The sequence below is a fragment of the Pan paniscus genome, chromosome 22 (genome assembly GCF_029289425.2).
Source record: "Pan paniscus chromosome 22, NHGRI_mPanPan1-v2.0_pri, whole genome shotgun sequence".
Lineage (NCBI taxonomy): Eukaryota > Metazoa > Chordata > Mammalia > Primates > Hominidae > Pan > Pan paniscus.
The window spans coordinates 41199700-41212561 of NC_073271.2; the positions used below are offsets into that span (position 1 = coordinate 41199700).

The 12862-nt window shown below is 47.2% G+C and overlaps 1 protein-coding gene across 19 annotated transcripts in view; it reads left to right on the forward strand.

Moving 5' to 3' along the window:
• Window positions 1-12862, forward strand: part of ADARB1 (adenosine deaminase RNA specific B1) — a 158630-nt gene that overhangs the window by 71794 nt on the left and 73974 nt on the right. Inside the window, exon 1 of one of the 19 annotated variants that reach the window (XM_055105334.2) lies at window positions 4596-4710. The exons of the other annotated variants lie outside the window; for them this stretch is intronic. Coding sequence (XP_054961309.1) covers window positions 4611-4710 — 100 coding nt within the window. The 5' untranslated portion in view covers window positions 4596-4610. Of the gene's footprint in view, window positions 1-4595; window positions 4711-12862 lie in introns of those variants that run through there. 19 annotated transcript variants of the gene reach the window in all.

Genomic DNA, 12862 nt, shown 5'->3' on the forward strand with positions numbered 1-12862 from the left:
GGTACAGCCCTCTCGAACTCACCCCACCAGAGGCCTGTCGGCATCACTGTCAGAAACAGGCGTTCTCCCCTCCCAGCCCCCGTCACAAGCTAAGCATCTGTGAGAACGGAGGCTCTGCTTCCCCGAGGATCCTGCCCCAGACGTGGGGGCAGCCTTTGCAGACAGCTTCTGTCCCACTCACCTCCTCCTTGGTTTTCACTCCTTTATGCCCTCACGGACCTGCCCACCAGTTCCCAAGCCCTCAGGGCCATGGCAGCCTCCGTGAGGGTGTGAGCTGGGTAAAAGGAATTAAGGTGGAGTCACAGCTACCAGTGGCTGATTGCCCATGGGTGTCAGGCTGGCCCTAGGTGCCCCATTGCTAGTTCACTGTCCTGGGACAGCCCCAGTATTGTCAGCATTGAAGGAAAGAATCCGGACAGGCAGCGGAGGCTCCCACCTGATGACACCGAGGCTCCTGCCTTAGCACCAGGGCCTGGGCTCCCCTTTGCTGTAATGCCGTAAAGTATGTCAGGAAGGTTTGCCCATGACCTGGTGGAGAGAGAAGAGATGTGACAAGGCGACTCTGGCTTGTGTGTCCCGCCCACAGGGGAAGCTTGGAGGAGTCGGTTTGTGAAAAATCAGGGCTCTGAGGGCACTGGAGCTGGTGCTGAGTTCTGCAGCAGTCAAGAAGTAGAGCAGAGCTGAAATCCCGGCTGCTCATGGGCATCACAGATGCATTCGCCAGCAGCTGGGCTCGGCTTTGCTCTAACATCCGCCCCTCCTCTGGGAGCGTTGTTTCTCTCTCCCTGGCTGCCCAGCCCAGCTCCCTGGCCTGGCGAGATCTCTGCATCATTTCTTCTCCCCAGCTTCTCTCTCCACCCATGCCGCCATGGGAGAGTTTAGGCTGTCTCGTCCCTGACTGGCCTGAAGTAGGGCTGTGACTGTCTCCTTTTCCCTCTCTCCTGTCTTCCTCACCTATCCCCACATAATCAGTCCACCTTCCTTACTGCTGGATGCAAACCTGCTGAGTCTCCATGGCTTTCAGGATGGAGTTCAAAGACATCACCTCAGTGTGAAAGGCCCTTTCAGGTCTGGCCCGGCACAACCCTGACACCCGCATGTTCCTGGGTGCAACAACATGGGCCCCAGGGCAGCTTCCCATGATGCATCAGCCTCTGCTGGCTCCTGATGTGGCCTCTGTTCCTGTCTTAGGCCCCTATTCCTCTCGGCAGGCTCCCCACTTGCCTTACTCTATCTCAGAAGTTCATCCTGACACCAGCTCTGTCCTCTGTACTGGGAACATGGAGCAGAAATCCATCACGGCTGCTGATCCATGCATGCTGATGAGTGGCTGGCTACCTCCTTGTGCACAGCATCTGGGGGCACTCAGGTGGCCCTGCTGTCCCTGGGCCTGTCCCTGACACTGGCAGGGGTTGGGGCACCAGAGTTCAAATGGGGGCCGCATATCTTGTCTAAATCTTCCAGAGTTTTAAGTCAAGCCAGTGCACTATTGATACAATATGTTGTGTCTTCTTCTTTGACAAATACATCTTCAAAATGGAAAAAATATATGGGGACCTATGGTTTTTATATGAATTAATGTTGGCAAAATATCAAAGACCACTGAATTTAACTGTTACTGTTAATTTAACTGTTATCTAGGTGTTCTGTTCAGAGGCCACTCATGTTTGAGTAACAGGATCGAGACATGATTTATCAATAAGTGCATATATCTCCCATAACATTGATTATTTTGTTTTTATTTCTGCAAATGACTAATCATGTTTTATATTAAGCATTTTCGGATAATGCTTGTTCTGTTGGTGCTCACGGCCTAATGCAGGGCTAGCGCACAGCGGCCTACATCCTGTTTTTGTGCAGTGTTTACATTTTTTAAAGAGTTGTTAAAAAATAAAATAGTGCAACAGAGACATGGCCACGAAGTCTAAAGTACTTACTCTTTGCCCCTTTACAGAAAATGTTTGCTACCACTTGATCTAAAGGATTAAAAAATAAAACATGTCATTGGGCCAGATGCGGTGGCTCACGTCTGTAGTCCCAGCATTTTGGGAGGCCAAGGAGGGCGGTTCACCTGAGGTCGGGAGTTCGAGACCAGCCTGACCAACATGGTGAAACCCCGTCTCTACTAAAAATACAAAAGAAATTAGCCAGACGTGGTGGCGCACGCTACTTGGGAGGCCGAGGCAGGAGAATCGCTTGAATCCAGGAGGTGGAGGTTGCAGTGAGCTGAGATCCTGCCGCTGCATTCCAGCCTGGGCAACAGAGCAAAACTCTGTCTCAGACAAACAAGCAAACAAAAATGTCATTGAATTTGAAGTATACAAAATTTGAATATCTTTCTATCAAAAATTTGAATTTTAAGGAAATAACAAAGCAAAAATTATAATTTTTTGTGTTTTCAAAAAATTATTTTTTCTAAATTATTAAGTTATAAGATATAAAGTAGTTAATGTGAAATGTTTAAATCAAAATTGTTTAAAGCTGAGTTTTAAATTTAATACTTTGAAAATTTAGTTAAATCATATTAATAATTTTATAAGAAATAAAACTATTGATAATTCTGATGTCTGACATCTGTCTGATTGCTGACATGGATCCTGAGTCTTACGGTGTTTTGAGGGCCTCCAGCTACATTGGGGTTCCAGTGCCAGAGTGGCTGGCAGCCCCACCCTAACGAGAAGTGAAGGGGCTGGGCATGCTGTTTCCAGTGCTTTCATGAGATGCTGCTTTGCCTGGCGGTCGGGCCTGATGTCTCGTTGTTCCACCTGTGACCAAGGGGTCCCTCTGGAAATGTGTGTGTACTGACACATGCCCTGGCGGCTCTTGTCTGATCCATGTCCAGGTTATTCCTGCCTGACCGTCACTCGTGCCAGGAGCCCAACACAAATTCAGGCACAAATTCAGTACACCACACAATGGGGGAAACATGTTCAAAGATTTTTACTTACAGGTCCTGAGCAGGGAGGGTGCCATGAGTCAGGAGGGCAGTCCTCTGTCCCTGGGTCATGCAAGCAGGAACAAAGGGTCAGGCAGAGAGAGAGAGCACTGCAGCCAACCAGCAGAACAAATAAGGGAGTAGGGTGGGGTCACTTGAAGTGTGTGGGCAGGTGCCTGAGTGAAAGATGCCTCTAGGTTCTCATCTCTGGTACTGGCTTGAGCCACTGGGTGTGGTGTAGAACTACAAAGTGTCAGGGGTGGCTGAACTCTGCCGCTACTAGGAGAAAGTGCAGCTCATATTCCAGATAGATGCTGAGGCAATAGAAAATGAAAAGAATTCACTATGCTTACGCAGAGTGTGTCTGGACACACACAAATTTAAGAGTAATAAGAATTGCTTAATATGGCATAATTTCCTTAGGTGCCATGTGCAGTTGTCACAAGCATTGCACTAATTGGAATAATGAATTAGAAAGTGGATGTTGGTCATTATTAGGAAAAGGTACTTTGTTACGCGAGACAGTAATTGCATTGTGCTAAGAGAAAGAATCTGACTAATTAATTTGTCTTTTTTTTCTTTTGCCTATGAGTGCTTCTTCTGCTTGACTCCTCCCCATAATCGGACTCCTTCCAAGACAGCCTAATCTTCAGGGCATTTGGATGCAGCTGCCTTTGTTCCAGAGACACAGGCCATCTCAGGGGAGGTATCTCCCTCGGGCCTGAACAGCGTTTTTCTAGACAAGAGGAGGCTGAGGGCTGTGGGTTCTGCTGTGCCAGCCCTGAATGCTGGATCCCGAGTGGCAGAGGCACCAAGTGCTCTATGATGTGTGTATGTGATGTGTGTGCATGTACATGTGTGTGATGTGTGTCCCTGCTCGCCCCAGGCTGGCCATGGTACTGTGCTAGTCACAGACTGGCTGTGCTGATCAAGCCAGGCACAGTGGAAAATGGGAAGATGTTGGCATTTGCCCCTCCCTTGGCTGTGTGTCATTCACCTGGGGCATGAGCTGTGCCCCTGCTCTGCAGTAATGAACAAGGCAGGTCAGCATTGGTCCGAGACACGTGAGTTAAGAGAGGAGGAAGAGCGCTCTCTGGGGGCGGGGGGATCCATTTGTCAGTGGCCTGCAGTTTCCTGTCCCAGGGATTTCACTGGTGACATCCTGACCACTCACCTGCACTTTATATGGAGCTGTTTTTATCAGCTGGTGTCTGCTGAGCCTCTGCATTGCGTTGTGTGGTAGCCTGTTACTTTTTGCAGTTTTATTTTCTAAACTGTACTCTTTTATTGGTAGATTTTTTGTATTAGGATTTCCATTTAAACAGGACTTTGGTACGTCTGCTGTGGGAGGTTTCCCTAGAAGATTCACGGCTATCGTTCTCTCCCCTCTGCTCGTGGTGTTTTATCTGTGACTGCACTGAACGGTTAGCTGTCACATGTCATTCTCTGGGTGGTGTGCTCTGAAGTCATTGTGGTGTTTGGGCCCCTTCAGCCTAGTTCTGCCTAACTGCGGTGTGATGAATGGGCCCGAGGCAGAGAAGGAGGCTCCCTCGTCGGTAGGGGCTGCTGTTGTCGCAGCTGCCGGCACACGGAAGTGAGTCGCTGTGCTGCTGCCCCGAGTGACTGAGGGACAGAATGAGGCTGGGGCCGGCCGGGCTGGCATTGGTGTGTCTGCATGGCGTCGTCCACCACTGGGCCTTTGCACATGGGGACCTTTTTCAGCGTCATGGGGCGTCGGTATAAAAGGAGGCGCAAGAAGCGCTCTGAGAGGAAAGGTAATTCATTTAGTTTTTATTCTTCAGTGTGAAGCATTTGTCTTTAATGCAATATAGAAGTGTTTTCTGGGATAGACGGCTTTGTGAATTAATCTTGCTGATGCCAGTTACTTCCTATTTTCCCTTTTTGAGTGCCTTTTTTGTTGTTGGCATTTTATAGAATTTTAGATAGGGGCACTTAAAAAGGAAGATTCAAAAACACGTCTGTAAACATGAATAGAAATCATTTAGCTTCAGAGTCTGGAGTATGTCTTTGGAAAGATATTTATAAAACTTTAAAGTTTGTAGCTTTGAGCTATAGAAAAGGTTTTTCTCCCAGAGACAGATGCTTATATGAGATTTCCTTTGCCGCACTCTTCATTAATGACTTTTCTACATTAAAACTGTTCATGCTGCAGAAAGCAAGGCTGAGCAACCATTGTGAAAATATTTCCCCTTTAAAAGAATGGAGAGCAAATTCCTTACATTCTGCACTCCAGGTTAATACCAGTTTTTAATTCAACTTAATGTTTTAAGTCATTAAAATCTAGATTTTTTTTCTCAAAACCAGATTCAAAAGTTGTCCATGACTATACATATCACAAGCTACTGGTTTTTGGACCTAAATTGCTGCTTTAAAAGCTGTTGATGTTTTTTTTTTCTCTTTGTATAATATGAAATAATTAATAGAAAATGCCTTAGTGAAAACATGTGTCTAGCCCGGAGAACAGCTGAACACAGGCGTGATCAGTGCCTCTGCCTCTGTGTCTTCTGGGCGCCCCCTTAGTGTCCCCCACCCGACAGGACTGGAGTACAGCGCTTCACCACCACAGGGCCCTTGGGACATGCTGTGGCAGGAGATGGCTGTTTCTTCAGGAAATAAAATTAACCTCGGTGTTTTGGTGTGGCTTCCTAAGAAGAAGAAAAGATGAATCTCAAAGTCAGCAATCTTGTAATAGTACCTTGTAATATAACAAAGGTGACAGCACCTAATGAAAGTCTGTGTCTGGGAGTGGGGAACCCCTGACCCTGGGCCCTCTGTGCACCATGCTGCCAGGTGCTTGTGTCCAGGGCTGGGGATGCCACACCCTCGATGCTTTCCTGGACTGACGGGCGGTCTCAGGACAGCCGATCTGTGCGGCCCCCTCTGCCCTCACCTCAAGAGGTCACAGCATTGGCCTGTTTTTGTTTCCTCAGTTAAGCTTTAGAAATTGAGATGTCACTAAGACAGGCAATAGGGAGTAAAACAAAGGCACAGGCAAAAACTAAAGGACATTTTTACCACATACCCTCAATTTAGAATTACCACCACTTTTCCCATGGATACTCATCACTAATTATTTAAGTTGGGAAAAATATTGAGAAGTACAAGAATAATTCTGTCGTCATTCTTTTGGAATTTACTGTGATTCAAGCTTAAAATGTCTTTTTCATGCATTCCATAATCTCATTCTGCAGTGGGAAAACCACTCTCAAATATGTTGCATTTTCAGACCAAGGTTATAAGAAATTGAGAGGGTTATAAGATGTAACAATGAGGCCCACATATTAAATGGCTTGTGTTCCTTGGTCATTCCTATGTAAGTTCATTGTGAGTGTTATTAAACAGTATCATGTTATGTGTTAGTTCTCGCTGTTGATATTTTATAATAAGCATTATCTTTGAAACTAATAAAAATACCTTTGAAATTATGGATATTATTAAGATTGGCCATCACATTTATACCAAACTGGCAAAGTTTTATAAGATGTAAAATAGTCTTTTATACTGTATATTTCTAAGGTACTGTAAATCATGTGTATTGCATGGTTTTTTTCCTAAGACTGGTATAATGTACGCCTTTTAAAATGTAATTCTTTGATGAAAACAATGTAGTAGCAAGTTACGGGTTTTAGTTGGCTTCAGTGGCAATATAATTTCAGTGATTTTTTTCATCACTCCTGAGTTATACATGCAGTTACTCCCTTCCACAGGGCAAATAATTGACTGTTGACTGTGTGTGAGCCTCAGATGGATTAGCTTAATCATCAGGAAAATAGGGCTAAAGAATAATGTACCATTTAAATAGTGGCCAGAGCCCCCATCAAGCAGACACTGCCACCCTGGCAGATGCTGCCAGCACGAGACCTGGGAGAGGTCTGGGAGCCACAGGGCAGGATTCTGAGGAGCAGTTAGTGCCCATATATGGAGCGCTTCCTGCACCCAGCCAGTGCCCAGTGGCTGCTGCTGTAGCCTCATTCACTCACAGCACTGCTGCTAAGTTCATGACCAGTGGGAGGGGAGAGAGATGGGAACACAGAGGCAGTCCTTCAGTCCCCACCCTACTGCTGTCTGAATAGCATCCTATATTTCCAGATGTATTTCTCACTGAGTGTTTTGTTTGTCCCCTATGTGATAACATCCTTATCTGTGCTTAGTCGTGTATGCACATGTGAAGACCACTGTCCTCTGGCAGCAGTTCTGAACTGTGTTTTAGTCTGAGGCTGGGCTCCCCCATGTTTCCAGGATAGAGGTGAACAGGGTGTGGGGACCTCTGTGGAGCTGGAGGTCCAGACGTAGAGAGGCCTGCTCCCCCTGAGTACTTCTGGAGGAGAAGCCCTGGAACTCCTGACCTTCATCCTTCACAGAGTGAGCAGAGCCAGTTGGCCAAGGGGAGGAAGCAGGCGGCTGTCGTGCCAGCCTCCTTCTCTGGTGCCAGCCATGACTCTCACCTTACAAAGAGAGCAACCCTTTGTGAGATGCAGAGCATGGTAGCACCTGGAGGTATAGGACGGGATGGCATTTATCCACCCATCCATATACCAGTCCATCTACTCATTGTAGTCCATCCATCTGTCCATCAACCTATCATCCATCTGTTCACTCATTTACCTATCTGCCCACCCATCCATCATCCATCCACTCACCCATCCATCCACCCATCTACCCACACATCCATCATCCATCTCTCCCTCTAGTCATCCATCTATCTGCGCATCTACCCATCACCCATCTATTCATCCATCCACCCACCCACCCACCCGTCATCACCTATCATCCATCATCCATTCATCCATCCATCCATCCACCCACCCACCCATCATCACCCATTACCCATTATCCATCATCCGTCCATCCACCCACCCACCCACCCATCATCCATTCATCCAACCATTCATTCATCCACCCACCCACCCTCATCACCCATTACCCATCATCCATCATCCACCCACCCACCCATCATCCCCCATCATCCATCATCCATCCATCCACCCACCCACCCACCATCACCCATTACCCATCATCCATCATCCACTCACCCACCCACCATCACCCATCATCCACCCACCCAACCACCCACCATCACCCATCATCCATCATCCATTCATCCATCCATCTGCCCACCCACCCATCATCCATTCGACCATCCATCCACCCACCCATCATCACCTATCATCCATCATCCATTCATCCATCCATCCATCCACCTACCCATCATCACCCATCATCTGTCATCCATCCATCCATCCACCCACCCACCCATCATCACCTATCACCCATCATCTATCCATCCATCCATCCACCCACCCATCATCACCCATCACCCATCATCCATCCATCCATCCACCCACCCATCATCACCCATCACCCATCATCCATCTATCCATCCACCCACCCATCATCACCCATCACCCATCATCCATCCATCCACCCGCCCATTATCACCCATCATCCATCATCCATTCATCCATCCATCCACCCACCCATCATCACCCATCATCCATCCTCCATTCATCCATCCATCCATCCACCCACGCACCCACCCACCCACCCACCCATCATCACCCATCACCCATCATCCATTCATCCATCCATCCACCCATGCACCCACTCATCATCATCCATCATCTGTCTTCCATCCATCCACTCACCCATCATCACCCATTACCCATCATCCATCATCCATCCATCCACCCACCCACCCACCCATCACCCATCAGCCATCATCTGTCATCCATTCATCCATCCACCCCCCCACCCACCCACTTCTCCATCAGTTGTTCCATTGTTCCGTTCATCCAACAAGTACTCATTACACCCTTCTGCATGCTGGCACCAGGGGTTTGAACATGCTTAGGGAAGATGGGGGTAATGGGATGGCAGTGGCAGGGGGCAGCCACAGCTTTCAGGTTTGAGGTTTGTTCTGGAATGGGCCACCTGAAATCCCACTAGGTGCGTGAAGAGGATGGATTTATGTGATTTGTCACTGCTGCACTATATGTGTAGTAGTGGGGAGGGATATTCTCCAGTATCTGGTGAGAAAGGAAGACACCATTCTCTAGCAGTGTCTGCCAGGAGAGGGGCCCAAGTAAGGAAAGTTGAACCCCCAGTGGACAGCAGCGTTATGGATAGAAGGCCCAGATCTCCTAGAACCTGTTTTAATGGCTATGTGTGTACCTTTCACTGTATCTGTGCTGATGGGCCTCACAGCACAAGAAAGACTCTGCTGCCTGGGCAGGAGCTCCTCTCAGCTACAGGGTGCATTTCAAGCACAGGTGCATACACTCTAGGTTAACAGTTGAAATTCTAAAGTAAGCATGTAGAAGTAGATTTGCGAAATTGCACTTGAAATACCATGGAAATTGGATCCAAAGCAGATTGAACAGTGCCAATTCTTAGTGCAGTTATAAGTGTTAATATTGAAAATAAAGTTTACATCGTTGTCTTTTTTTTCCCTTTGATTCCAGAAAATTAACTACAATTTTCAAATAAGCAGGAACTTACTTAGGTTGTGTTAAGTAGAGCAAAGTGGACAGTCTTTCAAATGCATTGCTGCTGCGTTTGCACTGTGAAGGACAGAGCACCTTCACGAAGGCAGGGCCCTGTGAAGGTTTGTGCTCTCGCGCACCGGCTCTGACCTGTGATTTTGTTGCTGGATGTCTCCTTCAGCAGTTCATGTGGCTTTCTAAAGCTTGCCGTTGCTTAGGCATGCCGGACTGAGGCGGGAAACAAGCGTGTGGATCAGTGTGGCTCTGTAGGTGTGAACATGTATGGACATATGTGCATAGGGTGGGGGTAACGAGGGAGAGGGACAAGAAGGGCCAGGGCTTGTGACCACATCAGAAGCAAGGGTGATGCTCTGTGGCACAGCTGGGTGATCCTCTGTGGCACAGCTGGCCCTCGAAGTCACTCAGGGACCTAGGTTTCTTCCATCATTAAGCTCTGTTCTCTAACAGAAGTCACCCTGGCAGTTGCTTCTAGTCCAGCAATAGAAAGGTGAGAAAGAATACAGAGAAGCACGCAGGAAGCTGTGTGAGTTGGCCCAGATGCAGTGGCACACACCACAAATTGCACAGCACCCCCACGGGAGGCGAGCCTGTGTCCTTGCCCATCACCTCTTTCCAACTGGTGTCCAGACCTCGGGGTGATCCCTGATTGCTGTTTCGTTGGTCTGGCCGTGGCTCTTCGTGGGCCAGCAGCCTGGGAGCCACACAGGGACAGGGTAACTGCGATAAAATACAATTATGCAGGAGAGGAGGTGGAAGGGTCCAGCCTGGCCCTGTCTGGCCAGCTTCCTGCACCCTGCACAGCAGGGAGCATCCTCATTCTCCAGACCCTGATTCTTCTCAGGTTGGGGCGGGAGGGGGGAACTCCCTTGTCCATTGATTGTTCTCTCAGCCACTGGCTTCATCCTTTGGGGGTTCTTTCTGATCATTGCCTCCAGAGTCCCATCTGAAGAGGGTGTCAGTGTAGAACACAGTGAGGCAGAATGTGGAAGCAAACGGGACCATCTGGAAGTTTTGCTCTAGGCCTTATAAAACACATAATTTGTTAGGTGTAAAATATATAGTATGTGTAGTAGTGATAATAGTATGGAATAAATGCCTTAGATTTGCAAAATTGGGTCAGAGAGTTTAGGGATCTTTGGTCCTGTACCAGTGACATCATTTTGTGGCTCTTGGGGATTTGGGGAGGGACTTCCCCGAGGCCACTGTGCAGCAGCCTCATGCCCAGGGCTCACAGGTCCCATATGTGTTTCCTCCACCAAAGCACCCTGAGCTGTCCTACCTTCCTCACATCCCCACACCCCGCGGGTGTCCCTCTGCTTAGCAGCTATTTATTCTGCCTGTATTTGGGCCAACTGCACAGGCTGTCTGAGACCTGACAGTATGCTAGAATGTACAGGGCATACAATATTTTGTGTAATATCATGGAAAAGTGTGCCATTCTTTCGTTGATGGTGGTTGCAGATAAGACTGCAGAGACAGCTTGTGGTGGGTTGGAGTGTGACTCAGTCTCCCGTGGGTCTGCTCCCCTTCCAGACTGCATGTGGAATTCTGTATAGAGTAAGGCATATTCGTGTATGTGGGAGGGAGGCTTAGAATAAAATTTATTTTTTTTCTTATGGAAGCAGTACATGTTCATTGTAAGAATTAGGAAACATAGATACAAAATAAACTTTACAAAAAAGCAAAGGTGATCATCTGCATTAGTCTGTTTTCACACTGCTAATAAAGACTGAATAATTTATAAAGTAAGAGGTTTAATTGACTCACCGTTCCACATGACTGCAGAGGCCTCTCAATCATGACGGAAGATGCAGGAGGAACAAAGGGACGTCTTATATGGCAGCCAGCAAAGAGAGAAATGAGAACCAAGCGAAAAGGGAAACTCCTTTTAAAAAGTCAGATCTCATGAGACTTCTTCACTACCACGAGAACAGTATGGGGGAAACTGCACCTGTGATTCAATTATCTCCCACTGGGTCCCTCCCACACTCGTGGGAATTATGGGAGCTACAATTCAAGACGAGATTTGGGTGGGGACACAGCCAAACTATATCATCATCCTTGAAGCTAAATCTTTGAATGGGAGCAAAACCATAATAATTTTCTTCCAATTCGTAGTACTAGAATTAGATTTAGAAGTGTTTAAGGCTTTATATTTTTGTCTTACTATGACCAGGAGCTCAGTAATGCCTCACTTCTGCCTTGGAGGATGATGTGAGCATACAAGAGGGATGGCGGCATCCCTCTAGCTTCATTCCTGGTGTCCAATGGGAGGCGAATAGGCCCCTTTGCACCTCTTAACCACCATAGTCCTCTCCCATTGCCAGCCTCTTCTGACTTTTGGGATTGTTTTACCCTCTGGACAGCAGTGTGAACAAGGTATGTCAGGCCAAGGGGGCTGCTCCCCATGGGAGGCCTGGCCGTGTTGGCTTCCAAGAGGCCAGATGGGTGCTGCTTACCATAGAAAGTGACCCTTTTCCCTGTTCCTGAGCCAACCTGTCACTTCCATGCGCTGTGTGTCACTTTGAAAACTATCTTTGCTTTCTGCAAAATGAAACTTTCAAAAGTCAACGTATTAAAGCCTGTTTGCATTTATTGTTTTATGAATTTTGCTCACATTTTTTAATTGGGTGTTTGTCTAAAGACAATTATCGATCATAGTAGGCTGCTGGAAGATTGACCACAGAAACCTGGTTCTCTTTCAGGGAGGTCACCATGTCTGCCTCCATTCAGGCCCATCGGGTAGGGGCTGCCTTCTGTCAAGGCACATGCTCCAGGTCCCTTAGATGGAAGGAAAACACATGGTCTTTATCCAGTGGACTCAGGGTGCAGGTAACTGAAGGAATTAACCTCCATCATTTTCACAGATCCTCGTAGAGCTGGACCGAAGGAGGTGGGAGATCCCTGCCGGGAGCCGCTGCAGTGGGAGGGCTTACAGACGTTCGCATAGTCTCTTTCTGTTTGGTTGTTTTAACTCCCATTAAAAGGAGTGGCTTTCAGCCTTCTTGCTTACTGTCTTGTGACGTATGTGTGTTCACATGTTCCATGCACATTTGTAACGCTCACCATGCTCTCTGATTCAGCTTTGTTCCCTTAGCGTTGCCCCAGCACTGCTTTGCCATGATGATTGTGTTTTTAAAATACTTCCAGTTGCTTGCTTCTGTTTAGTTATCTCAGTGCTAAATATTGTTAATTAATTAAATATAAGCAGCATGTTCTAGATTTTATGTGTCTGGAATTCTTACTAAAAATCTTCCTGGATATGACTTGCAGTCATAACGTTATGGATTTTTATTGTAAACAAGGTAGAATTTTATTTGCCTTCTAATCATTTCATTATGGTGAGTGTCCTCCTTACAGAGCGTATACTGAATTTGGGTTTTACTCCTTTTTTGTTCATTTC